Below are 27916 nucleotides of genomic sequence, written 5' to 3' on the forward strand. Positions count from 1 at the left end.
AGGAACAGGCTAGTCTTTGCGTGGGGATTTTCATTTTCACAATTCTGAGTTCTCAGTTGTTTAATCAAAGGTGGCTGGAACTACAGGGTGGTGAGTGGGTTGGCATGAAAAGACCTGAATTCTGGGCTGTGGGATCAGGATTTTGTCCTAACCATGATTCATGGAGAATTTCTTTTAAAAACATAGGCCCCATGGCTCCGTGCCAGACATTTCCAGGCTGTTCATAGTTGCTAACATTGCTAAGCACTCATTCTGCACTAGGCAGGCTCTGTGCTGTGGATCTGACAGGTGTTGTTTCATTTAGTCCTCGCAACAACTCTGCAAGGTAGGCCTTTGAGGTACGCATTACAGCCCCACTCTGCAGATTCAAAACAGAGATGCAGAGAGGTTGGTAAGTGGCCAAAGTCACATAACTAGAAAGTGGCAGAATTGAGACTTGAGCCCAGGTCTGACTGATGCCCAAGCCTATGCATTTCACAGAATAGAGGAAAAATATCAACAAACTCTTTCCTTTGTCCCCAGTTCAGCGAAATCTGGGGCAACAGATGTGATTCCCTCTTCCTTGTAACATAGTCGGCAGCCTCCCAACTCCAGCACCTTGGAAAGGAGGCATGAATTTGCCTCCAGCGTTGCTTCAGAGAGGGAGGCTCAGGTTGGTGACAGAGCCCAGCAGTGTGGGGCCGGCTATTGCCTGGTCTTGGTAGAAATGAGGTCCCAGTAAAACTCGCACTGTGGGAAATGGGGTGGAGGGGTCATGCGTCTTTCCTCTCAAGGGAAAGGTACCAATCCCGTCTAGATTTGCTTGCTTGCAAAAAGCACCAAATACAAGGGCCTTGGTGACATTTTTGCCTTGTGACCCAGACTGAGAATGTCTGCTGCAAAGAGAGTTGTTTTAGGCGGGAGGATTTGGATTGGGCTGTATCCTGGGCTGAGGTCAAGGTTGGGTGGAGACCAACCGAGGTGCTTTTCAGATGGGTCAGCTTCTCTCCTGCCTCCCTCCCGGGATCTTAGCCATCACCCGACCCAGCCTTTACTTCACAGGCCCCAAGACAGACAGGGCTGAGAGGTGAAGAGATTTGCCCAAAGTTTCAGTGGTTTGGGGTGGAATCAGAATGAGATCTCCAGTCCCCTGTGCTCTTTCCTCTTTCCTGCCAGGCCTTGTAACTCCTATCTGTGCCTGATAAATCAGCACACTGAGAGCTTTGTATGGGAGGTCTGCAGGCCCACATACCTCTGTTGGCGTTTAACTCTCTTTGTGTTGAAGTTTCGCTTCCAGGAAGAGACATTTTCATAAGCACAGCTGTTTGTTGGAGTTTTGCCACCACCTTTCCCTCAGGAACTGTAAAGAGCTTGGAGTGATCCAGGAGAGCACAGCCAGCCTGACTTGAGGAGGCCTGAAGGGTTAGGCCGGGCCAGCAGGTTGCTCATTCAGCAAATATTTGTGGAGACTTACGCCCAGAACTGGAGGCTACTGTGGTAATACTATCACCCTTGCCAGTAAAAGAGGTACCAGTCTAGTGGGGGCCATGTAATCAGGCAACCATTCTGCAGAGTGGTAATGGTTCAGAGGATGACCCAGGGTGTTCTGGGAGCAGAGCTGTTGGTGATGGTGTCTCACCCCGTGGGGGGCTTAGTGGGGACTCTCTGCAAGGGGTAACAAGGTAGCTGGGAACAGAAGAATGAGCAAAGGGGCAGGTGAGGGTTCCAGGTTAAAGAGAGGTGACACCTTGGGGACCATACCTCGTTTAGTGACTGAAGCAAGAGCTGGAAGAGGGGGGAGATGAAGCTGGGGAGGAAGGCAGGGGCCAGGCCTTGTGAATCTTGATGAAGACACTGGATGTTTTCATGGGAGCAGTGGGTGTGAGACCTTGGTTCCATCTCTTGCCTGCAACCTAAGCGTGTGTGCGAGAGAAATCGTTTGAACTCTGTGGTGACTGACCACAAAAGAAGGTATTTTTCTAAGAGCTCTGGAGACAAAACAAGTCAGGGCCTCTATGCCAGGGATAATAACTAATCCTGGCCTTCCATGCTGGCCACCAAAACAGCTTTTGCCCTTGGACATGGATCAGCTCCAGACACTGGGGCCAGGGAAGCTCCTGTGCGTCCTACTGCTCTGTGCTTTATTCCCTGCCACAGATCACACCAGAGAAGGTTATTGTGGGCTTGTGCTGTCACCAGCCATGCTACAGAAGAGGGCTCAATCCTTGAAAGCCAAATGCCATATCCTTTGTACTTTTTTTGGCTTGTTTTTGTTTTTCCTAATGGTACTATCTTCTTGTATGTTACTATTATGAAAGTAATATGTGTCCCTCATTAAAAAAAATCAAACATCTCAGAAGTGTATACAATAGAAGTGGAATTTCCCGCCTCCTCTCATAGTCCCATTTCCCCAAGAAAACATGTATCCCTCCAGACTTTAAAAGAAATTATATATGTGTATGCCTAGACATTTTCTGTTGCAGTATCACAAGTAACAAAGGCTCTCAGGCCCCTCTATGTGTCCTCCAGTTCTTTCTGGAAGTCCCCGGAAGGGTGCCTCCCATATGTCCATAAACCTGTCTGTCGGTTGTGGCTTCATATGGCAACATCTCTCTTCCCCTCTCCTATGCTTCCTGTGTATCTGCCACTCACAGAAGCTTGGAGAAGTTCACAGAAACCAAAGTCCACGCCATGGGTGTTGCTCCAAAGTTTCTAATCCTTGAATGGCAGAGTTGGGGTGTTGAGTTTCAGGCAGAGGTGGGGAAAGGGCCATTTGCTCATCGTGTGCCAACCACTCTTTGTCATCATGGGCCCAAGGCTGCTCTGCTTAGATCCTGAGTCTCAAGATGCCTCTACTGAATGGTCCTGTCAGTTGCTGCTGCTGAAGCCTCTTCTAGGGCCCTCAAATTCAGTCTGTGTGTCAAGTGGAAGGGGAGATGCTCTTCTTTTTTTTATTTTTGGAGGAAGATTAGCCCCGAGCTAACATCTGCTGCCAATCCTCCTCTTTTTGCTGAGGAAGACTGGCCCTGAGCTAACATCCATGCCCATCTTCCTGTACTTTATATGTGGGACGCCTACTGCAGCATGGCTTGCCAAGCAGTGCCATGTCTGTACCCGGGATCCCAAGCAGTGAACCCTGGGCCGCTGAAGCGGAACTTGCGAACTTAACCACTGCGCCACTGGGCTGGCCCCAGAGATGCTTTTCTTACTTATTATTTTTTTCCTTTTTTTCCTTTTTTTCCCTCTGCTCACGCTTACAAATAAAAGTATCTTCTTTCCTTTGTCTTCAAAGAGTTTATGTTAATTTGTAGAAGCTCTTTATATATCATCACTATTAATCTTTTTATTTATCTATACTGAAATATTTGTATCAGTTTATCTTTAACTTTGTTAGTCTTATACTTTGTTCTTAAGAAGTTTCAAAATTTATTTAGCCAAATCTGCCTAATTTTTTCCTTACTATCTGCATTTTCCATTCTGTTTATAAAGGACTCTTCCGCCCCAAGATTACAATAATAGTTTTTTTCTAGTAATGTAGGAATTGTATATTTAAGTTAAACACTTCCATCTATCTGGAATTTGTTCTTGCGAATGTCACGTGGTACGTGGAATTTCTTTAAAATTCCCCATAGAGTTAGATGTAGAAGTTAAAAGCTAAGAGAAGAGATGGAGGGAGTGACTCAGCTGGCTCTTGGATGCCCCAAGAGGGGCAAGCTTGTTTGGTGAAAACAGAGGACCATGCTCTTTGCCAGCTTGGAGTTCCCTCTGCTTCCTGCTGAGAACAACTCTCAAACCTTGTGTCTTTAGAGCCAGGCTTTCCCATGTCATTTTAGTTCAGGCTTCAGAGGTTCCAATGGATGTGTTCAAGGCTGCATTTTTTTGCATCTGGGGGCAAGCTGAAGAATTACTGTGGACCATGAGGACTGAGTTTCAGAGAGGGCCAGGACTTTCCTGTCCACAAGGCCCAGCCCCACCCTGGTGGGGTGGCCAAGGAACGATGAGTTCTGGGCTGCTCTAAGACCCATGGTATCGAGTGGCATCCTTGATGACTCCTGGATAACTGCATCAATGATGGTGCCTCAGTGCCTAGCATGTGTTAGGGCCTCAAAAACATTTATTTGTTGCATTGTTAGAAAGCCATTAAGAGGGAAGTGGGGATGCCCAAGAAGTTGACGGTCAAAACAGGAGAACTTTCATGACAGTTCTGTGTAGGGGAGATGACATCCATCCATTCATTCATCCAGCAAATATTCATTGAGTGCCTGCTATGAGACAGGCACTTTTCTAGGAGCGCAGAAGTCCCCTTTGGAATGGGGTCCGTGATGCCAGCACTGAAGGCCTAAAATCACATTTATCTTTCCTTCTCTCTTTCACAGAGCTGGATGTTGACATTCTTGAGATGTCGTACTTACTTTGTTTCTGTAGAAAGAAACTTCAAACAAACCTGGGGTTCATCAAAACATGCACATTCCTCAAATAGCTATGTTAAAGTCTTCTGGAAGCGACTGTTACACCAATCCCACAGAGAAACTTAGAACTGAAGGTGGCTTTAGATGGCATTTGGTCATCTACTTCAACTCCTCATCTTATAGATGCAGGAATTGCCCAAAGCCATTGCAGAGAATTCATGGGAATCAGTCTCCTGACTTCTTATATGGTGTTTCCTCTACCACATTGTGCTATCCATATTATAATCTTGTGCTTAGAATTTGGAGTTACCATATTTTTTTTTGTGAATGAATATTAGGGGTGACTACTTTCTCTTTGCTAAGAACTCTGCCCCTCATAAGGGTGAGTCCTGGTAGCCATGTTTCTACCAGGTACCCCTGCTCCATAACTGACTGAATTAATTGGACCCACTTGATTCTCATTCTGAGATTTTGGACTGAGTCCTGGAGTTGAGAATTGATTCCTATATGCTGCCTCAGCTGTAGAAAGAAGGTCTTTAAATTCCCTTACTGAGGTCCTACAAGCTGTCTTATCCTAATTCTTGGATTTCATCCTTCCAATAAAACCCTTGTTTTATTGATGCTAATTCAGATCGGTTTCTGTTATTTGCAACCAAAGAAGTATTAACCAAAAATCTTAGAAGCTGAGGACAAAGCACATCAGTTGCTTTCAGATCTGATCTGCGTTTTATTTCAGACCTGGGTTTAAAAGTCATGGTTCTTTTGATGTAGATTATTACATCATTACCATGGTTATGCCATTAAAACATGAGGGCTCTATGAAGACTTAGTCTGCCTGGAACTATGAAGAGATTGAGCAATCACTGTGGGGGTCTTGTCCTCCAGGAACTTATGTTAAGAGTCTTGACCTGTGTATTGATAGTGACTATAGAAGACAGTGTGAAAAATGTTTGAGCTGAGTGTTCCAGAGGGCACACTCCTTTCAGAAGCAACCTCAGTTTCTTCACCTGTAAAGTAGGGATAATAATACCTTCATTATAATGTGAAGCAGAGAACATTATATTAAGTAAAATAAAATGAGATAACATGGGGTGTTAGAGAGACAGACCTCGGTTCACATCCTGCTCCGCCTCTCATTAGCTGCATGAACTTGGCAGATCACTCAATTTCCCAGAGCACGGGCGGCCTCAGCTAAAAAGTGGGGGTAAGAGTAGCTACCTCACAGAATTATTTAAAAAGCTTCTGGCTCGTAGTAGGAACTTGACAAATGTTAGTTCCTCTCTTACCTTTGTGTCTTTTCAGCCTTCTCTGTTTGCCGTGGGTGGGTTCCAGAGTCACAGCCTTTGCCACATGATTATTACAGTTTGGACAGTTGGAGTTTATAAACTGAGGCAACAATTCGAGAATGGGAAGGACTCAGCCCAATCCAGCTGAAATACAATCTCTGAGAGGAACCAGGCAGGTGCACACAAAGCCTTTTGTATGGCTGTTGAGACGAAGAGTAGCTCAGCTGTGTGTGTATGTGTATGTGTAAATATTGATCTCCTGAAACTCCCTTTTGTTATTTGGTGTCAGGAAACTTGTTGTGTGTTTCTGAATAGTGTCTCCAAGCTGAGGGTACTTGAGAAGGGTATAAGCATGGCAGTGGGGCCCCCGATCTTTGGTTCTGGCTTTAATGGCATTGGGATAAATATGCTAGGGGGCATCCTAAGCCAGTAGGCACACATGACCAGTAGATAGAATTTTTGTTGTAATTTTTGTTTACACCAGGTGGAAATTCTTGCCTAAGACTGAGAAACAGCTGTGTCTTCTGGACAAGGCAGCAAACCCAGGTGTTATAGGTATGGTGTGTTGGAAAGACAGTGTGGTAGAAAGAACATGGGGATCGGGCAGACAGGACTGGGTGAATCTCAACTCTGCTACTTACCAGTTATATGATCTTGAATTTCTCTGAGCCCTAGGTTAATCATCTTAATTAAATTAAGATTGGGATAATAATTAATTAAAGTTGGGACAATAACATCTAGAATTAAATGACGTGAAATTAATTTCATGTATGTGAAAGTGCCTTATGTGTAGGTCTTTACTTTTGACTAAAATAGTTATAAAATGACACAAGCATCATTTTGAAGACTACTTAAAGGTCTATCTTAATTAAAATAAACAAATTCCTAGGTCTTAAAGTCCTCTTGAGATTTCAAATATCTTTATCTCAGATCAGAATGGATGGTAGCAATGCCCACCAGCTGGGCCAGTTCCAAACTCCCGTCCCCAGGCATCACAGGCAGCAGAAAGGCAATCATCATTGAGTTATCCTGACCTCTTAGCCTCAGCACCAAGACATATGGGTACTTGACTGGGTTTCACTAAAGCCAACCACTCAGCTCCTCATGTTAATGAATTGTCATGACTTTTTAGTTCTTTAGATCAGGATAGTATCCTTGATGGCCATCTCTTTAAGCTTTAATCATGGTATGGAAAGTTGATTACAAATGATCAACTTTCTAGAAACTTGTTAATTATAAATATTTTTGATACCTGTGTTGAAACTTACCCTTCAATTAATGATATTAGATTGATGTTTCTTAGATTTTTTACATATTGACTACGTACTCACAAATGTCTTTAGACCACACACACACACACACACACACACACACACACACACGCAAATGACGTTTAAATGTCTATGGCCTAGAAACTGATAGACAAGTTGACATGGAAAATGTAGCTGCTTTAAATGGAATCATCTTCTAATGGTTGTTCGCAGCATCTGAACGTGATTATTTTTCCATTTTCTTTTCTGGTCCTCATTGGTGTCCTGTCACATGGTCTATAGTTAATGAGGCTTAGTCTCAGCAAATACCAGTCAGGAATCAGTTGGCAAAGGGGCAATCTGCTAAGCATAAGCCAAAAAAATTGCTTGAGGAGTGTTCAGGAAACAAATGTCCCAGCTTAGAGTCTAGTGGCTCGGTGGCTAGAGCTGAGCTGTTAGCACTCTGGCCAGCGGGCTGAAAGTAGGCCCAGCCCACCCATACAGAGGCCTCCTATTCATTTCGGATCTGCTCATCTGAGTAGCTGCTTGGTGCAGGGCACCAGAAAAAAGAAGCCCAAGACATGGTTCTTGCTTTCTGAGATGGTAGAGTATGAAACAAAACAGTACTTTCTGCAGTGTTGTGCAAATTTGGGAGAGAGAAAACTGTTGCTGTGGAAGAGGCATGAGAAGACAGGAGAGGTGCTGGGCTCTGAAGGCTTGTAGGGTCTGGCTCCTGAGGGGGCATCGGTGGTGAGCACTGAGGTAGGGTGAACATCACCTAGCCTTTTGTGCTGTTAGCCAGTGTCAGTTGGCCTGAGTTTCTTTCCATGCTCAGAATCACCGGGTCACAAGAAGGCAGTTTCTGCAGAAATCCAGCTCAATCGATTAGGCAGTTCCAAGAAATGAGTGGGCAGCCTTGGTTGGAATGTCATTGTTGTAGCCACCACAAAATATTTATCAATGTATCCATCCCCACTGGCTGCAGGAAACTAGACTACATTAATCAGGGTAGATTCCATTCTCTGAGATGATATAATTGGCATTTTAGGCCAATTATAGAGCTGGCATTTTAGGTCAATAAGAGCTGACATGGCCTGTACCCAAATTCCTCCTGGGCCTTTGTTAACCAAATGAGCACAGGCTCTGTCTTGTCAGGAGCTGCTGTAGCCCCAACTAGACTAGACATGGATCTGCTCCAGGCTCTAGCCCCCAGCAGAGCCTGTGTCCTCCAGAATCCAGAAGTCCATCAGTGGACCTGGAGCCCCGAGGCTTTCATGCTTACACAACCAGCACCCTTGTTGCCCTGAGTTTTGGGCTATAAAACGTCCAAAGGAGAAGAGTCCAGGAGAACTCAGTCTTGACCTTCCCAGCAGTCTCTCTTCTTAGGAGACTGGCTCTGTCAGAACCAACTCTGAGCTTTGCGGCCCCTGGCAACAGAAGGCTACTGGGGGATTATCCAAGGATTAGGAGGCTTTGCTGAGCAAGCATGTATGGGGACTTTCTGCCAGAGTGATTTTTCTGAAACAGGTCTGATCACGCCACCCCTCTATGGCTCCACATCTCCTGCAGCTGTATTTGGAAAAGTGTCGCCCAACCATCCTCTGCATCAAACTCACCCAGTGAAGGGAGTGGTTGTGAAAATACAGATTCCTGGCTCCACTCCCTGACCTGTTGAATCTGAATTCCTGCGTGTGGGGTTCAGGAACCTACCATTAGAACAAGCTCCTCCACTGATTCTTGTGTTCACTAAAGTCTGAGAACTAAACTACACTATAGGATGAAGTCCAAACTGTTTAGCCTGGTGTACGAGGCCCGCCAGGATGCGGCTCTGCCTGTCTCTATTTTCTCATCTGCCCTGGAAGCACCTGCCCACCCCACAGCTCCCACTTGTAGCCACACTGATGTCCCTCACGGGGGTCTTATCCCCCAGGGTCACTTACCAGTGTCTCTCTCACCCCCATACTGCTTCCACTGCTTCAAGCACCCTCCCCTTTCCCCTCACTTCCTTCCCCTTGTTATTCTTTACTCTTCTTAACAGTTAGCTCAGTCACCTCTCCTTTGGATTAGGGATGCCTCCTCTACTTGCCTCTTAGTGGTGCTCACACTGAATCCTAACCATTTGGGTACTTGTCTCTCTCCTTGGACTATGAGCTCCATGAGAATGGGGAATGTGTCTTGTCCTTGGTTTCCCAGTGCGTACTGTGCTTCCTGGCCCTTAGTGGAGGCTTAGAGGTAGTAGGGAATGAATCAAGTTCTCAAGTTAGAGGCTCCAGAGCCTTGGGCCTACTTAGGTTGAGTACATCTTGTTAATAAAATCAAATAGTGGCAGTGGTAGTTGTTTTTAAGTTCTGGTTTTTCAGGGACAACAAAGGGATTAATAAAGAAGAAATAAACCCAGGCTATAAGATTAACCGTGTATTAGAGGTTGTTAGGCATTATACATGCAAAAATTACGAGTGGAGGTACAAGCACAGTGTGGCCCTGTCCTAATTGTGTAAAACCATGCTCACAGGGCTGGAAGTTAGATGGAAGGGGTATTGGATGGGTGGGCCACAGCTGGGAGCCAGGGAACCTGGGGTCTGAAACTAAGAAAGAGGGCCAGGACCTCCAAGAAGAAAGGAGTCAGAGGTCTGGGTTAGCGTTGGCAGGTGTACCAAGGGTCAGGACTCTGAAGATCAAGTAACCTCACCAGATCCTGAATGCAGCAATTGGGGTAGGGCCATGAACACCATCTTCATCAAGAGTCAGGAGCTGGATGAAAACTAGGCCAAGAATGATGAAGAGTTTGGAAAAGCCAGGGCTGGCTCTGCTTGCCAGGAGCTCTTGGAACAGCATGGAAGGCCTCTGTGATGAAGTTTCATAATGAAGACCTTGTTTTGGGCAGTCACCTGAAGGGTAGCTGTGGGCCCTGTTTGTGGTTCATGAGAAGATGACACCTAGGGGAGGATGGGCATCTGGGCACGGTGGTCAGGAATCCCTTGATAAAATTCTTAATACTCTCTCCTCTCTCTCTCTCCTTTTTTAAAATAAACAACAGAAATTTATTTTTCATGGTTTTGGAGGCTGGAAATCCGAGATCAGAGTGTCAGCATGGTTGAGTTCTGGTGAAACTCTCTTTTGAGTTGCAGACTGCTGACTTCTCGTTGCATCCTCACGTGGCTGAGAGCGGAGAGAGGAAGCAACTTCTCTTGTTCTAGCCTCCTCTCTCTGACTCTGCTACTGACCACAGCTTTTGTGGTTTTAAAAAAGGCCCCCATACCTTTTCTTGCTCCAGCCAACTGTAAATGGCCCTTTCTTCATCTCTCACCCCCGAAAGGGAGTCAGTTCACGAAATCTTGGGCCTGTGAGTTTGCGTGTTTGAAACTTTCTTAACACTCCTAAAGGCTGTGGGTCTTTTTCCTTTCCAAGTGTCTCTGGTATGAGATGTAGGTTCCTAAACACCCACGGCCTGCTCTACCTCTGCATGCCTTTTTCAACCTTGGCCTCACAGGAAGCTCATTAACCCGGTCTGTCCCCAGAACCCCAGGGAGTGTCAGCACCAGAGTGTTTATTCCAAATGTCTACCACTCATGCTTCTTTAGCTTTCTTAAATCTTTTTGTGTTTTTACTTCCAGTTTGGCCAGTATCTGCCATTTTTTTCACATCATCGAAAGGTTGAATGAAATAATATTTGTTCATTGGATTTCCCATGGAACCATGCTGTTGGGGGAGTATCATGAAGGCAAATTGTCCCTGTGTCCCCCAGCCTCTTTCCTGGGCCCTGGTGCCCCCTGCTTGGCTATGTGGCTGACCTCAGGCATGTGCCCACCTCCGGGTGATGTGCAGGCCATCTCTGGTCTCTGTGTACAGAGTTTCAGCACCTTTTCAAACCCCTTCTCCATCCTATCCTGCTGTTCCAGTCCCAAGTTTGGTTTCTCATTAGTGTTTTAAGCCCTGCCACGTATTCCATTCCTTCCAGCTCTTTGGTGGTAATTGTAGAAATACTGTGCTTTTGAGAAGAGGGTCTGACAAGTATATACATGTGGTTTTGGCCTTTGCTTGATACCAGTCTGTTTCTCTGCTGTTCTTTTTAATTAAAAGGGAGGAAGGTGTGAGCGTGCGCTCAAGACAGGACTGGGGCCGTCAAGACTTGAGCCTGATCCTGGCTCTGACGTTGAGGCTCCCTCTGGCCTTGGGCAAGTTTCTTAAATCTTCCCTTTTTTACTGGCTCTAATGAAGCATCTAGCTTGTTTCTCGGGGACAGGGTAAATACTATTTAAAAGGCTAATTATTGAAAAATGTCTTCTCAGATATTTTCTCATCTGCACAGCTGCATCCTTTGGCAGATTCCGAGCGACTTCCTACAAGGTCCAGGGTCAGATACCCTAGTTTCTCTGCCTGAGCACTCTCAGTTAGCTGGCCCATTATTTCATGGAAATAGGAATATCAGTCATGGATATTCATTAATTGTAGCTATTTAAAAAATAACCCAAACTCCCATGCAAATTCAAGTAGAACGTGGTTATGAAAGTCAAGGCTTATTGTCAAAGAAAGATATGTGCATGTGTGTGTGTTCCTGCTGCAGGCTGTGTGCTGTGTTACATAACATCGGATCCTTGATCCCTGGATGTTATCTGAGGAGTAGCTGGTTGGATTTGGGGCTAACATGCCTTGGGAGCTCTTTGTAGCCTTGCTGGGAACTGGATGACTCTGTGGAGTTTCAATCCTGCTTGATAAACAATCTCTTTCTCTGGTCCATTTGACGCAGCCCAGCTGGTTTTCAAGCAATCTTGCTTACTGTGTCTCCTAGAGAAAAAAGTCTGAATGGTTAGTGAGGAGCCACTGCTGAGCTTGTGGCAGCCCATCCCAGGATTGCAGAAAAGGTTCCTGGTGCTTCGAAGGACATCCGCTCTTATGCAGGGGTTTCCAGGCTTGCTCTGGTGAGGAACTTTAACATCTTAAGCAGTTAGTTGAGCTTTTTTGGAAGGAGCATGTGTATTACTTCCCCTTTGAGCCAGGCTCCTTCTTTGAGGCTGGCCCAGGGCCTGTTGCTGCCAGTGCACAGGGCCTAGGGGACTATTACCACATTCGATTAGTTTAGAAGGGCTTATTTTTAGCTGTTGGGTGAATCAAAAGTGGTATTTCTGTAGAAATAGACAACCAAGCTAGGCTGCTGTAACCAACATTCACACTAATTTGGGTCACCTAATGGTCTGGGAGGACCATGCTGCATTGCTGAGCAGCTCTGCTCCGCATATACTGTCAGGGACCCAGAATCCTTCCATCTTGTGGCTCTGCCCTCCTGAGTCCTTGAGGTTGTTTCCATGGTTGAAGCTGGGTTACCACAAAACCAAGTTCCAGTGAGCAGAGTAGGGGAAGAGAGTATGGAGGGGTGGTCCTGCTCCAGTTACACATATCACTTCTGCTCCATTCTGCCAGACAGAACTTAGTGACAAGGCCACACATTACTACAAGGCTTGAGGAATACAGTCCCTCCCTGGGTAACTATGCATTACTCTGTTATTGTGGAAGAAGAGAATGGATGTAGTGCATAACCAGCAGCCTCTCTTATCCTACTCTTTTAAATCATTCAGATACTAGATGAGTTCTGCATTTAAAGCCTGCCCTCAGGGTCAGCTGCATGGGTGTGAGACCTGTGAAGTTGCACAGATTCTACATTCAGAAGGGCCCTGTGCTTGATTTAGTGTTCTGCTCTTGCCATCTTGAAATTTTAAGTAACTGATTAACAAGGCACTCATGTTGTGCTTGTTTCATTTTGTGCTTGGCCCCCAAAATTGTGTAGCCAGTTCTGCCTGCCATTTCCCAAATTAGCATTTTCATTCCAACCAATGTAATATTTATTGAAAATCCATTTTAAAGTAAGGCACCACGAAAGATCACATGAGGGATGCAAAGGTAAGTAAGATTCAATATCAGGGATCTTCCAATCCAGTAGGGTGATGAGAGAAGTGGAGTAAGTTATTGTTCAAAAGAGTTGCCCCCACACACTGCTGTGAATATTCATGGGAATGAAAGGCGACCTCTGATGGGTTGTGGTGTTGGCAGGGGGTGGCTGTGGTGGTGTCAGATATTAGCTCTGGATAGGATATTTTTTAATGAACTATTTCAAGCCAGCAGAAAGTACAGAGAGTAATCTTATAAATACCTACGCACCTACCATCTAGTGTTGTCAGTTCTGAGCATGTTGCCGTGCTTGCTTCAGACAGTTTTACGAAATTTAAATATTACACATACACTTGAGGCTCCTTCCTGTTTCTCCCTGATCTCAGTCCTCGTCTCCACCTAGAAACAATCACTTCCTGAATTCAGTGTTTATAATCCCTATGCATGTCATAGTATTTTTTACTGCATATACAGGTATCTATAAATAATCTTTAGTACTTTTACATGCTTTAAATTTTATAAAAATGGCATCATACTTTATTCATTCATTAAGTCAACAAATGCTTGTTGAGTAGCTACAATGGCAGGGCATGGTTTTAGGCACTGGGGGAGGGGGCTAAGGTGCTCAACTCCACTGAGTGGGTCATCCCCACTGTTTGTGTGTTGCAGTCTGTCATCAAGTGTGTCAAATAGATGTACCTGGTCATGTTGGAGATGCTCTTTCCGTCTCCGCAAGGGAGAGTCACACCATTCCATAGTAGCCCATGCCAGCCAGCTCTCCAGTCCTCTGTGTGGGCTGCTGAGATAGGTGCAGCAATGTTGCAGGCTACCCCCATGCCACCCATGACCCAGAGGGACCACTTCTAGATGCCTACTCAGTTCAAGGACAGCACACCATTTCTCTGCTCAATCAGGCTGAGCTGAACCAGGTGGCAAGACAACAGTCCCACTTTGCCATGATGCACAGCAGGACCAGATTTGCTGGAATTGACTCCAGCTCTCCACAGGTGAAAGGTGGTTGGGTGAGTTTGGATGTATGTAGTCAAACCACACATGAGCTCAGCATTCCAGATAACTTAATTGGCTGCATAACTGGGCACCAAGGCACCAACGTAAATGAGATCTGCCAGATGTCTGGGGCTGAGATCAAAATTGCCAATCCAGTGAAGACTCTTCTGGTAGGTGGGCTGCTATCATGGGTTCTGCTGCTAGTGTTAGTCTGGCTCAGGATCCATGCCAGTCTTTCCTCTGAGAAGGGCATGGGGCACAGCTAGACAGGGTAGGTTTACTCATAATCACTTTCTGCTGTTTTTCCGTAATCTGTGTAATTTCTGGTCAGTCATTCCAGGTTTTAAATAATTTGTACGTGTTCAGTTTCTAGACGACTTTATCATCTGCTAAGAATTAAAAAATCTCTGTTCAGCTGTTAAAGCTGGGATCCACATTTAGTTTTATAAGCTTTTCCCTGTTTTTAATTTTGTTTTGGGTTTTTTGGCTCATGAATTTTTATTTGTTTGTCAATAAGAAATGTAAGAGTGAAATGTTAATAAATTTCAGTTTAGTTCTGGAATGTCAAGAATTTAAAAATTAAAAGATGGATTGCTTAACAACAACAAACAAAAAGTAAAGAAATTAAACAAAAATTCCTGCCCCCGTGGAGCTTGTATTCTAGAAGGGCAGTGAGACAATAAGCAAGAAGAGTAAGTAAAAACATATAGTATGTCAGATAATGGTAACTGCTACCATTAATAATGGTAATGGTTACTGCTAAGGATGTAAGAAAAAGCAGAGAAGGGTGTATGATGCTAGGATGGGTTTAGGGACAGTCGAAATTTAGATCAAGTGGCTGGGGAAGGCCCTGCTGTCTCTATTCTTCTGCCATTAAATATTGTTTTTAACCATTATGTTTTGAGATTTATCTGTTTTGAAACATATATTTCTAATTCATTCATTTCCACTGCTATATAACATCCATTGCATGAACAGGCCACAATTCATTTTTTCATTCTGTTGCTCAATATTCAGATTGTTTTTTGATATTTTGCTATTAGAAACAAGGCTACAAGGAGCTCACTTGAACACATCTCCATGTGCATATGTGCAAAGTTTCTCTAAGACAGACTTGATCCAGGAGGAGACTCGTTGGGCCGGTGGACTTGCATGTCTTAAACTTCATTAAATACTGTCAAATTGCTATCCAAACTGGTCATATCCATGTACACTGTCTCCAGAAAAGGGTTAACATAGCAGGGGGGAGCTGCTGTCTTTAGAAGGAACTGCTTCCAAGATTGTCCCTTGGCTGGCATCTGGGAACTTGGATTTCTGGAGTGTTCACATTGTTCTTTAACTGATAAATGTGGCTTCCTGTGCCTAGACTGCAAACACTGTGGTTTATGCTGAACACCTGATTTCTTTCTGAGAGTCTGGAATTTTGGACCATGCTAATTAGAGTGTGCTTATGTGACACAATAAAAACCATTGATGCTGAGTCTCCAATGGACTTCCCAGGCCAGAAACATCACATATATGTTGTTGTGTTTTGCTTCTAGGGAATGGATGGACTCTGTGTGATCCCTCATGAGAGGGAGAAAGCCTAGAGGAGGCTGTGCATAGAGCCTCTCAGACTCTGCCCATGTCTTTTTCCCTTATGATCTATCCGTGCATTCCTCCTACATTGCTGTAATAAATCTTAGCCATGAGTACCACTATATCCTGAACTCTGTAAGTCCTCTTAGCCAGTCTCTGAACACAGGGATGGTTTGGGGACCACCATCACACACTCCCACCAGTGGGGAAGAGTTCTCATTGTCTCATGACCTTGCCAGATGTGGTAACTGTTATGGACTGGTTGTGACCCCTAAAATTCATATGTTGAAATCTAATCCCCCATGTGATAGTATCAGAAGGTGGGGTCTTTAGGAGGTGATTAGGTCATGAGGGTGGAGCCCTCATGAGTGGGGTGAGTGCCCTTTAAGGAAGAAGCCAGAGAGCTAGATGGCTGTCTTTCCACTATGTGAGGATATAACAGAAAGTCAGCAATCTGCAACCCGGAAGAGTGCTCTCACCGGAACCTGACCATGTTGGCACCCTGACTTCCAGCCTCCAGAACTGTGAGAAATCAATTTCTGTTGTTGGTAAGCCACCCAGTCTATGGCACTTTGTTAGAGCAGCCCAGACTGACTAAGACAGTATTGTTCAACTTTCTAGTTTTTGCCAACCTGACAGGTGTGAAATGCTATCCTGTTGTTTGGATTTTTATTTCCCTGATTACTAGTGAGGTTGAGCATCTTTTCATACATTTAGTGACCATTTGAATTTCCTCTTCTGTGAAGTGCCTGTTCATATTCTTTGCTCATTTTTCTTTTGGGTTGTTTGTCTTATCTTACTGAATCACAGGAGTTCTTTATATCTGGATGCTAATTCTTTGTTCATTATGTGCATTGAAAATAACTTCTCCTTGTCTGTGGTGTGTCTTTATTTTTTTATTTCTATTTTTTTGCTGAGAAAGATTCACTCTGAGCTAAAATACATTGCCAAATTTCCTCTTTTTTTGCTTGAGGAAGATTATCCCTGAGCTAACATCTGCGCCAATCCTTCTCCACTCCACATGTGGGTCACCACCACAGCATGGCTGACCAGTGGTGTAGGTCTGCACCTGGGATCCAAACCTGCGAACCTGGGTCACTGAAGTGGAGTGTGCTGAACTCAACCAGTAGGCCACGGGACCACCCTGGCCTGTCTTTATGTTTTAGAGTGTGTTTTGTTTTATGGAAGTTTTTCATTTTAATGTATTCAAATTAATGAGTCTTTTCCCCTATGGTGTGTGGATGTGTGTTTGTCATGTTGTGCGTCTTTTGAGAGGTTGTACTGAGTAGTGATTAAGACTAGGGCTCTGAACCAGACTATGTGGTTCAATCCCAGGCCTGCCACTTAACTGTTCAGTTTAGGTTAAGTTCTCCTCTCTGGTCCAACATTCGCTCATCTGTAAAATGGAGATAATCACAGTTCTTGCTTATTAGGTAGTTGTAAGGATTATATGATTAAACATATAAACTGCTTAAAACAGCACCTGGTGCGTAGTTGGTGTTCAGTAAGTGTTAGGAACCAACGTTATTGTTTAAGAAAACTTTTCTTATCCCAACACGATAAAGACAGTAACATGTTTTCTTCCTAAATTTCTCAAGTTTTGCTTTTCAAAAGTGGTCTTTAGTTACTCTTCTTTTGCCTTTTCTGTTCCCCTGCTTTCCTGAATAAATTATTCTTAAAGCCATTAAGTGGCTGGAACAGGGTAGATGTCCATGTGGGGCCGAGTGGGGAGCCTCGGTGGCCCTGAGTAGGGTGTAAGAGCCTAAAGGAGGGGAGGAGGGCGTGCATGTAGGAAGGTGGGCTGGTGTGGAGAGTCAGATCCCAGTCCAGGTGAGAAGAGTATCCATGTGGTGGGGGTGGCCCAGTGTGGGGAGTCAGAGGCTGAGCAGGGAGAGAAAAGTGTGGATATCAGAGCCCTGGTGGTGTGAGGTGGGAGCCATGTGGGAGGGAGAAGAGTGGCAGAGATGGGAGATGAGTTACAGCTAGGGAAATTGATCAAATATGTAAATATGTATGTAAATCTTTAGAGAGAGTGGCAGCCGGATTGTCAGAGAAGGGAGTTAAAATATGTTCAGAGAGAAAACTAAAGTGAATCCTGTGTTGTTGGATTGGAATTGGAGGTATCAGTGTGAACTCAGGATTGTCAATATATACGATTTACATAAATATATATGTCAAATAGGAATAAATGTAGATGTAAATGGATACCTATTTATCTATCTACACCCACACACATATACATTCTTTAACTGTCCACTGAGAGAGTCTAGGTGTTGGCTTCTAAATAGTAGATTCCCTAAAAGGAACCAGGGCTCCCTGGGAAATGGTTCATTCCAGGTGGGGAAATGGCAAGATGAACTTGGAACGTCTTGTTGTGCCAGAAAGCAAGGAAGTGCTTAAAGAATGATGTGGAATGTGTCAAAAGGACACAGAAGCCAGCTTGATGGATTTCCACTAACTACATCAGGGACAAATCAAGCATTTAAAAAAATAATATAGTAAAGAATTAAATCTGTTGAATAAAATAGGAAACCATGAATCCATGCAGATGTAAATAAGTAAGGGATTATATTAAGCAGTTGATGAGGAAAGGGATAATTTACATAGTTTCAAAAATATATCTCCACAAAATACTTACAAATTACAAAGGGAAAGAGAGTAATTTCACTGTGGGGAAGTCTGACAGATGCCCCTATAATCAAGTGATCAAAGTTAATATCATCAGTAATGGGTCAAATCAAATTCCCGTGCCATGAAATAGGATGCAATGGAAAGGACAGCATCACGTGTAAGATATTCCCGCCAAAGGTGCATAACCTGAACCTCGTTCCAGGGAAATAGCAGACAAGCCCACATTAGGGAACACTGCAAAACTATTGGATTATGATCTTCCAAAGACTGAGAGCTGTTCCAAACTGAAGGAGACCAAAAAGACGGGCCAACTAAATCTAACGTGGTTCTGAATTGGATCCTTTGATATAAAGCACATTATTGGGATAGTGGTTGAATGGGATCTGAGGATTGGACGGTAGTATCCATGTTAATTTACTGATGTTAATGGTTTATTGTGAACATGTAAGAGAATATATTTGTTTGTAAGAAATATACAAACTGTTCAGGGGTAATGAGGCACCAAACTAGCAGCTTTCTTTCAAAAGGTTCAAGAAAAAATTCTTTCTACTGCACTTGTAACTTTTGTAGATTTGTGATTATTTCATAATTTAAAAATTATTAAATAAAAATGACTTTTTTACTTTTTAAAGAGAGTAGTTTGATGCATTTGGAATTTTTTTGTGTGGTATGAGACAGAGAGAACAATATTTTTTTGTGTTTTCATGTGACTAATCTGTTGTTAATGCTGAATGTAAATTTTAATCATGAAAAACTAATCAGTTTGAATCTCAGAGAGTGACGACAATTAAAATAACAAACACATGTAAACTTGCCTTATAATTGCTTAGCATTCTGTAGTTCTCAAAGCTCATGTCCTTATAGTGGGAGATACCACTGGGTACTCCAAAAAAGGGAACCCCCCTCCAAAGGGGGGGATTAAAAATAAGTGGGGACTTCCAGGTTCTTCCCTGACATTTTTGCCCAAGAGCCCCAATTTAAAAATTAATCTACCTACTGACCATGCTATTTTGTTTCTATAGAGCTCCTTAGCCAGTCAGCTGAGGGGATGAACACGGAAGGTTGGGCCCAGGGCCCTCAGAGACCTGCTGGTTGGGTCAGAATTGATGCTGTGCCTAGGAGGTGTCTTGTTGCCTGAGGCGAGGTGTGTGTGAGGCAGGTAAAAACCCAGGCTCAGCTACACCTTCCTGTAGGCTGGCTGCTAAGGATCATCTTGTATGTGGAGGCATCAGCCAAGATTGCAGATCTGAAACCGTAAGTTCCTGAGCTTGAAAATCATCCCCATTCTCCGTCCTTAGACTTATCTTTGAACATCTACTGTCCTGGCTAAACTGGAGTTACTTGAAGTCCCTTCAAAAAAACAGAGGAAAGGAAACAAGTGATTTGGGGGCCCTATAAGGCACCCAGAGCTGCTTTTGCTGTCCCTCTAACACTAATGTCTGCTTACTCACTGGAACAGGGGTGGGCGCAGCACGGCCTGTGGGCCAAGTCCATTCTCACTCATTTCGTTAGGTTCTGTCCACACCTGCTTCCGTGCTACAATAGCTGAATTGAGTGTTGCAGCAAGAGACTGTATGACTTGCAAAGTTGAAAATGTTTACTCTCCAGCCCTTTACAGAAAGTTGGTCAAACCCCGTGTGAGAACATTAACACCACAAAGACACAGGCTGTATCTTACTCACTGCTTTATTCCCAGAACATGGAGCATTGAATGTTCTTCTCTCTCTTCTCTCTTACCCCTTTGCTTCTCCGGTAGCCCTAAGAAGAACGCCTTGGCAGTCAGTATCATTGAAGACCAAAGAGATTGCCGAGCTCTGGTGGAAGGCAAGAATGGCACCAGCCCTAAGCTGCGTGCCTGGAATGCTGTCTGACCAGGTGCTGTCTGTGCAGAGCTTTGCAGATGAAATGTGCCCTCTGAAACTCACCACAACCCAAGACTATGGGATTTGGCTACAATAAGCTGTGATCCCTTATGAAAGGATCCCTTTCATATGGTTTATATGGCTCATTTGGCTTATTTGGCTACAATAAGCTATGATCCCTTATGAAAGCTTTACGTACAAAACCAAGAGGATGACTAGTTTGGGCAAAGCTCGATTCACTAGGCATATACCTCTGAGCCTTGATATTAGTCACCTACTCAGAAAGCTGAGTGTGTGTCGTGGTGAGCTTTGGGAAAGGCTCTGAGGAGAATACCTTTTGGAGGTCCTTTACCATATACGTCTCAATACTTAAAGTTATAAATCAAGCTAAACTGCTAAATAATGACCTTAGTAAACCTTCATAATGACCTAGGATCAAATTTCAACCTCTTGGTTTCCTTGGAGTTCCACACTGGACTATAGTGGTACAGAGCCAGCTGCCCCATGGCCCACCCACCCTTTCATCTCGCTCCTGGTTTTCCAAGGGGCCTCCTGTGCCATGTGTAGACATGAGCCTGCATGATCAAAGACTACCTTTGACCCAAGAAAGAGGCCCATACAGGCCCTACAAGCAGACTTTACACCATTTGGGGAGGGAATTCCAGAGTTCCGGGTCTGGCGGGCATGTCTTCTTGGACATGAGAGCGAAGTAATTAGAGGACCAGAGTGGGGCCTGCAGGGAAGTTTGGAGGGTCAGCCAAGTAATTTAATCTTTCTGGGACTTGGTTTCCTTTTCCATTAAAACAATGCAAAACAAAACAATTATATAAGGTCTTAGTTTTTGAACATTGAGATGTTTTCTAGGTCTACAGCCTGTGGTTCTGGGAATCTGAAACTTCTAGTACCTACGCTTTCCCCAACTTGACAACCACTTTGCACAAAATGTGGTAGCAATTCTGCTGTGAACACCAGGAGTCCCAAATGGCTCATCTCGGGACCTGCTGAAGCACTGAATGACCACACTGAGGAAACCAAGCCCCACATATCCTGGGCCCCGTGGGCTGAGTCTGGTGCCTGAAACAGCAACCCCACAAGGGTGATGCTGCCATAAATCTAGGGCAAAACCTTCTTTCTTCCTCCAGAAGCCCCGCAGGCCTGCTGGTGCAGAACTTCCTCCTCACTGGCCCCCGTGCCAGTGTCCAGGCTGTCACAGAGACCCTTTCTTCCAAGCCCAGAGCTTGCTAACCTGTTTTCTGCCCCACTTTCCCCTACCAGCCTGTTCAGGAGCCCTACAGCAGCAGGGACAAATGAAGCTCTTCACGAGCTTCTTACTCATAATAAGAGAGATTCTCTTTTGATCCCAGCTATTTTAAAATCTTGAGCTCCCCAAAGAAGCCCTGAGAGCTTAGAAAATCTGGCAGCAAGTGATATTTCTGGAACATCTCCTGCGTGGTCTTGGGACTGAAATGACTCTCTGAAATGACTCTCTCCATTTTCTCCTTGTCTTCTTTGTAAATCTCCCTTATTAAACCAGATTGGGAGATCTTTCAATAAAGGAACACGTTCTCAGGAGATCTTGGCCAAGCTCTCACATGGAATAGTCAAACCCAAGCAAATTGTGCATGTCCCCTCCTCCTTGACTTTTTCCTGCTTACATTTTGTGACCAGTATCTCTTAAAGCATAGCATCCCTGTTGCTTCACCTGCTCTTTGCTGCTGTCTTTAGCTTTTTGAGGCATCATTTTCTGAGAACTACTTCTTTTCTGTGTATTTTTTGGCTGGGTTTTTATAGTGTTCACTTCTGCAAGCATTTGTTGACTGTTCTGTGTGTTTCAGGAGCTGGGGAAATGATGAAGACGACACAGGCCTCGCACTGGAGAGCTCAGGTGTAGTGGACACAGACAGAGAAACTAAGCCTTCCTCCCCACGGCAGGAGGAGATTTGACCCACACCCGCCCCTTCCAGTCCATGATGCCTTTCTAAAACCCTCACAACCCACCCTGAATGACTGCTTGTCTCCCTCCCTGCTTAGTCTTCTTCCTTGTGGTATTGTAGTTGCTAATTTAAGTGACAAAACCAGCTAGGATACAACAGCATGATATCAGTATCAATAACACACTCCTGGACTTTCCCAAACTCAATTCTAACTCTCACTAAAATGGTTTTGTGGTTTTGGTTATAGGTAGATTTTAAAAAAAGTCAAAATCAGATTAAGCTCTGAGGCTACCAAAGTAGTTTTGTAGTCCCTATAGGCAGTTATTTTCCAAGCATCCATTATGTGCAAAGTGGTGAGCCAGTAGCTGCGCGGGATTCAAAGATGTGTAGCGCCCTGCCCTCTGTCTGCCTCTAAGAAGCACTGGACTTTCCTTGCTGAGGGAAAAATGTCACCACCTTCTGTTCACTTTCTTCTATGGCTCCTTCTCAGCAACAGCTATTGGCCTCAGATTCTTTCTCCCCCGATCCTTCCTCCCTCCTGGACCCTGGAGTATACCTATGGTATCCTGTGCCTCGAGCAGCACTGTTCTAGAAAGGGTTTGAACTAGGAGGCTCATCTGTTGGTCGTGGAGAGGAGACTGCCTTGTCAAGGAAGTCTGTTTGCTCTCCTCATCCATGTCTTTTGAAATGGTTTGGCTTAAAACTGTTATTTTCTGATTCTTGGTGAGCTTTAACGTGAACAACTAGATGTCCTGGGAACACTGCCTCCTAACGTCACTGCACAAGATGCACACGTCAGCACTGTGGAAATGGCACGGCACCATGTGAATGAGGCCTGGACTTCTTGAAAAAGTTACAAGCATGTTGGATCTCATACTCAACCAAGGATCCACTCTCACCTGTCCTTGCCTCTTTGTTTCTTGTCCCAATTATACCTATGAGGTAGGCACTCAAATAAGCTGGGCAGACAGACGTGAAACTTAGATTCAGATAATACCCAGCTGGCAATAGATAATGCGTATATGCATTGCCAGTTGGGCGTTTTCTTCAAACCCTATAAAGTGGACTTGGTGTGGAGCATGAAGTCTAGTCCATTCCTTCCACTCTGTGTTGCAGAATCTTGCTGGGACCAGCACTCCTGTGGCAGTAACTCTCATGGAAGCTCACAGCAATGACAGGAAGCCACACACACAAAGAACGTCTAATACTGTACCAGATGGTGCGCACCAGGGAGCTCAGCGAATTCGGAGAGTTTGTGATGAGCACATTTGCATTTTATTTTCTCCTTAAAAATAAAACACACACACACACACACACACACACACACACGCACACAGAAAAGCAGACCCACTTGAAATGAAAGCAATACTGAGGTCAAATCTACTAGCAGGATGGAACGGGCTTCTACTTCTGTGGTCATGACGAAAAGCGGTTTGCATTTGTTTGGCTGGGTCAGTTACACCACCAGGTGTTCCAGGTGAGCAAGTCAGTTCTGGTTTTCTTCAGAAAGGACCCCCTTCTGAGTTTGCTGTATGCCCCATATGTGTTTTTTTCTGCTGCCAAGGGATTACTTTTGCTGGCAGGTCTGGACAGATGACCACATGGCAAAAGTCATCCAGCAGCCCAGAGTTCCTTTCCGGCTGTAGCGAGTGAGCAGTGTGGAGGATCAGACCTGTGGAAGGAGATCAGATGGACTCTCATCAGCTCGGTTTTCTAAATAGATAGGGCAAAGGCTTCCAGATTTTAGAAGTTAAACAGCTGTCAACCAGTCTCTGAAGGAAGCTCAGCCCAGGGCACTGTGATTCTGTCACGTCATCAAGGTTAAGGGTTATCTTTGTTTCCTTGTCTGTGAAAAGGTCAGACCAGATGATCCCGCAGGTCCCTCTGGCTCTACACTCTAGAGGTTATAATGATTCACACTCTTGTGTGTGCACACACTGACATCTGAGAGGGAAGTTACACTCTCTGTGCCACTTCCAAAGGCTGTTATGATATCATTTACCTTCTTTTTTAGCCCCCAAAAGTTACCATGCTCTTACTGTCTTAAAAGGCAAGAAGTCATAATTTAGGTCATCCCTGAGGTGCAGAATTCCCTTTGTCCACTTCCTACAGAGGTGGCTCCTGGGAAGCAGGAAAATTTGACTGGGGGATGGGAGGGTGGGGAGCTGGGGTTCTGAAGAGCAGACTCTAGATCAAAGCTCGGGCACTAAGTACAGCTCCTGGAGAAGTGGACACCAAGGTGACCTTTTTAACCAGAGAGACATGGTCGCCATTTAGAAAGAGCAGGTTGAATTCCTGAACCAATACCCAGCTGGGTGGTAGGGAAAGGAGGGCGTCAGAGGTAGGCCCAACCAGTCGAGACAAAATGTGGTTTATCAATTATCTGGTTTAAAGTCACACATCCTGTTAAGAAGATGACTAACCTAGCATTTAGGGCTAAGAACATGATTTGAGGTGGGGCAAGGATCCCACTCAAGGCTGCAGGTACTTCAGACACTAATTGATAAGGACCTAAGTTATATGTGGAAACTCCGTAACAATGTGTAAGAATAAGGATCAGAAATTGATCTGAGTTGTTTCCAATTTTGGAAAACACATGATGGTCACTCAATTATTAACCCATTTAGGATGTTTCTAAGTTGACTGATCACCTATCACAACCTAGTCATCTAGCAAAACCTTGACCTTCACCTGTTTTCATAAAACAGATTGTGAGATTCCACAAAACCTCATCCCAAAAGATATTTTCCAGGACTGTGGCCATTAAGAGTTTAAAACATTCTTGACAAGCAGACACACTGATCTCTAGATAAGGAAATGTCGCTGTGGTTGTGGTTGTCGCTCACAAACTGGGGCTGTGAAGCCACCAACCTACTGAATTTCCTGAAGCTGCGCTCTCAGTCTCGTTCAGAGGCAAGTTGTGAATGTTTTCTAGAACTCGTTGAGAGAAACGATCTTTTTCTTGTTTGTAGGATACTTTAAGGAAAATTATTTTAAAGTGGTATAATGTAAACAAGAACGTAATTACTATTTGTTTCATGACATTTATTTATATACAAGGCTATACGGAAGGATTTTTGCAAACCTTTGTAAAGGTACTATGTCATAAAGTCAGAGTTAGGTTTTGAATCACAAATTTATTATAAAATATACCAATCTAATAAATGTGTTGTAGTTGGTTTTCTAATATTTGTATGCTAAAATGTGACAAGCAAAATAGAAAAATAGTCACATCCAGTAAGGGAGAAAAGTTTGGAATTAACTGCTGCAGATCTTAGACCATCGGCGCCCCTCGCCTGGCCCAGAGGTGACTTGGTGTTAGCCCTTAAGAGGGAATATGCCAGGTGGTGGTGGGGAGACCATTGCTAGTTCTAGGAAACACTTTTGTTAACCAACTATGTATTCTGAATTATAAAAGAAATTCATAACTCTAAGTTGTTTTCAAAGAATAATTTTCTATAGGTGTAAACAGCAAGTACAAGATCTATAAATGAAAAAGAGTGGCTGGAAAATCTTAGCAAAACTAGCTGTCCCTGGACAGGTGCCTTTACTTGGGCATTTCTGGGCCCTCTGGGGAGATGAGGGGCAAAGTCAACCTTGCCAAGTAACCATTAGGTCTCTACTGGTCAAGAGGAAGGGGAAAAATTCATCACAAGGATGGCCTTGGAAAGGAATGTTTCAATCATTAGTGGTATTTGGTTTTTCTTGCAATTAAGAAACTGGTGGGAGGAATGAGAATTTTAAGGGAAAGAAGGTTTTGCACATCTTTGCTTATTGGAAAAATGCTTTAATTTTATTTGATTTACTCTCCAGCTGAGTCTGGCGAGAATAGCTGAGTTAATTCATCCCTTTGAAATCCTAGGCTTAAGCCAAGGGGTTCTGGATCCTGGAGCTTCCTCCAGTACTTTCTCTCCTTCTTTCTGGGGAACTCGGAAGGGGTGGGCATGCTTCTTACAGGGGGAACCATGCCAGTGCAGGAACCTGGAAGCACCTATCCCAAGTGTTGTCACAGTTATCTATTGCTTCCTCCTCCATCATCTTGATATTTTTATAAAGAACAAAGAGCCCTCTTCCTAAAATAGGTGATAATCCTTGCTCTAATCAAATGTGCCCACCACTGAAAAGGAGTGCCAGTTAATCACCTTCCTTTGAAACTCAATCATATGACCAGACATAGATGTCAAGTATCCCAACAACCAAACGTTTTAATATTCTCTCCTATCTTCCCTGCTTATTTCCAAAATCCAAGCTTTTCTCTGTAAGCAAAAACATGTGAGAAAGTTCAAAATGCTCTCTCATACCATCCCAGTGGCTTCCTGATTATAAAAGGAACTCACACAATTACTGATTGAAAAGTCCTTCAGGACAGAACTTGTGGGGAATGGCAGGGACGTGGTTGGTATATGGTGGGGACATTATGGGGATGTGGTAGGGTGGGGCTCCCTGCAGGAGGCATATCTGGGTCTTGGGGCCCCTGAGGCCCAGTGGACTGTCCCTGAGCTGAGGATCCACCTCAAGCAGTCAACTGTGAAAAAGTGGCAGGGGTACCTTGGCTTGTTGGCTGGCTCCAGCAGCTCGAGGGTGCAAAGGGACATCGTGAGTTTCAGTCTGCTGTTTAGCAAAGTTCACAAATACCTGGAGGCAAGAGAAGAGCAAGTAGGTAGATGTTTCCAGAAAAATGGTACCCTGCACCCACCTACCCACTCCACTTTCTCTTTTCCACAGCCCTGCTGGAGCAGCTTATGTTCTATAGGAGGGGAGGCTGGCCCACCTGAGGAAGCCCGGCCACCAGGTCCCTGAATAGGGCTTGTTTCTTAGAATTCTGAGCTAAGCCAAAGGAGTTCTTGTGGGAGGATTCAAGGGACTTGGGGCACCACGGTTTGGGGTTAACAAAGCAAGGCAGATTCTCAGCTAGCAGTGTCCTCCTAAACCTCCTCAGAAGAAACTAGAAACAAAGCAAAACAAGAATCTGATCTCTTCTCTTTTCTGTTCCTTATTCAGGTGCAGTGTGACCATGCCTCCCGCTCCTGACTTCATCTGCTATGGCTGACAAGAAGGTGCTGGTGAGCCAGTTCCTCCAAGGGGACATGGAGACTTGCCTATTTCCCTGCTTTACTGAACGTTCTTTAAGGATGTTTATTTACAACAAACAAACAAACAGCAACAACAAATAACCCCTGGAAAAACTAAATGTCTAAATGGATGAATGGATAAGCAAAAGGGGGCATACACACACAATGGAGTATTACTCAGCATTTAAAAGAAGGCTATTCCAACACATGCCACAAGGCGGATGAACCTTGAGGACATTACATTCGAGAGATGAAAAATTTCTGAGATAGATAGTGGTGAAGGTTGCACAACAGTATGAATGTACTTAATGCCACTAAATTGTACACTTAAAAATGATTAATTCTGTTCTGTATATTTTACTACAATAAAAAAAGTTATCACACTAAAAAACCTGACAGGGGCCGGCCATCTGGCCGAGTGGTTAAGTTCGTTCATTCCACTTCGGTGGCCCAGGGTTTTGCCGGTTTGGATCCTGGGTGTGGACATGGCACCACTCATCAGGCCATGCTGAGGCAGCATCCCACATAGCACAACCAGAGGCACTCACAACTAGAATGTACAACTATGTACTGGGGGGCTTTGGGGAGAAAAAGAAGAAGGAGAAAAAAAAGATTGGCAACAGATAGCACAGGTGCCAATCTTAAAAAAATAAATAAAAATAAAAAACCTGACAAATGGCACACACATTTTCCAAACCTCACCAAATTGTACACTTTATTATTTTAATGTATTTATTTTAATGCTCTTTATTTTTTATTTTATTTTATTTTTTGAGGAAGATCAGCCCTGAGCTAACATCTGCTGCCAATCCTCCTCTTTTTGCTGAGGAAGATAGGCCCTGAGATAACATCTATGCCCATCTTCCTCTACTTTATACGTGTGACACCTGCCACAGCATGGTTTGACAAGCAGAGGATAGGTCCGTGCCTGGGATTCGAATCGGCAACCCCAGGCCACTGAAGTGGAGCATGTGAACTTAACCACTGTGCCACTGGGCTGGCCCTGAATTGTACACTTTAAATG

The 27916-nt window shown here is 44.3% G+C and overlaps 1 protein-coding gene and 1 pseudogene across 1 annotated transcript in view; one reads left to right on the plus strand and one right to left on the minus strand.

The window, feature by feature from the left end:
* Positions 1–12804: 12804 nt before the first annotated feature.
* LOC124229834 (poly(rC)-binding protein 1-like) lies at positions 12805–27186 on the plus strand (annotated as a pseudogene).
* ABCA4 (ATP binding cassette subfamily A member 4) overlaps positions 23029–27916 on the minus strand; it is a 130276-nt gene continuing 125388 nt past the window's right edge. Inside the window, exons 50-51 of the mRNA XM_046645317.1 lie at positions 26369–26455; positions 23029–23492 (exon numbers count right to left, since the gene is read on the minus strand). Of these exons, the coding sequence (XP_046501273.1) occupies positions 23487–23492; positions 26369–26455 (93 nt within the window). The 3' untranslated portion in view covers positions 23029–23486. The remainder of the gene's footprint in view (positions 23493–26368; positions 26456–27916) is intronic.

The sequence above is a fragment of the Equus quagga genome, chromosome 18 (genome assembly GCF_021613505.1).
Source record: "Equus quagga isolate Etosha38 chromosome 18, UCLA_HA_Equagga_1.0, whole genome shotgun sequence".
In the NCBI taxonomy this organism is placed as follows: Eukaryota; Metazoa; Chordata; class Mammalia; order Perissodactyla; family Equidae; genus Equus; species Equus quagga.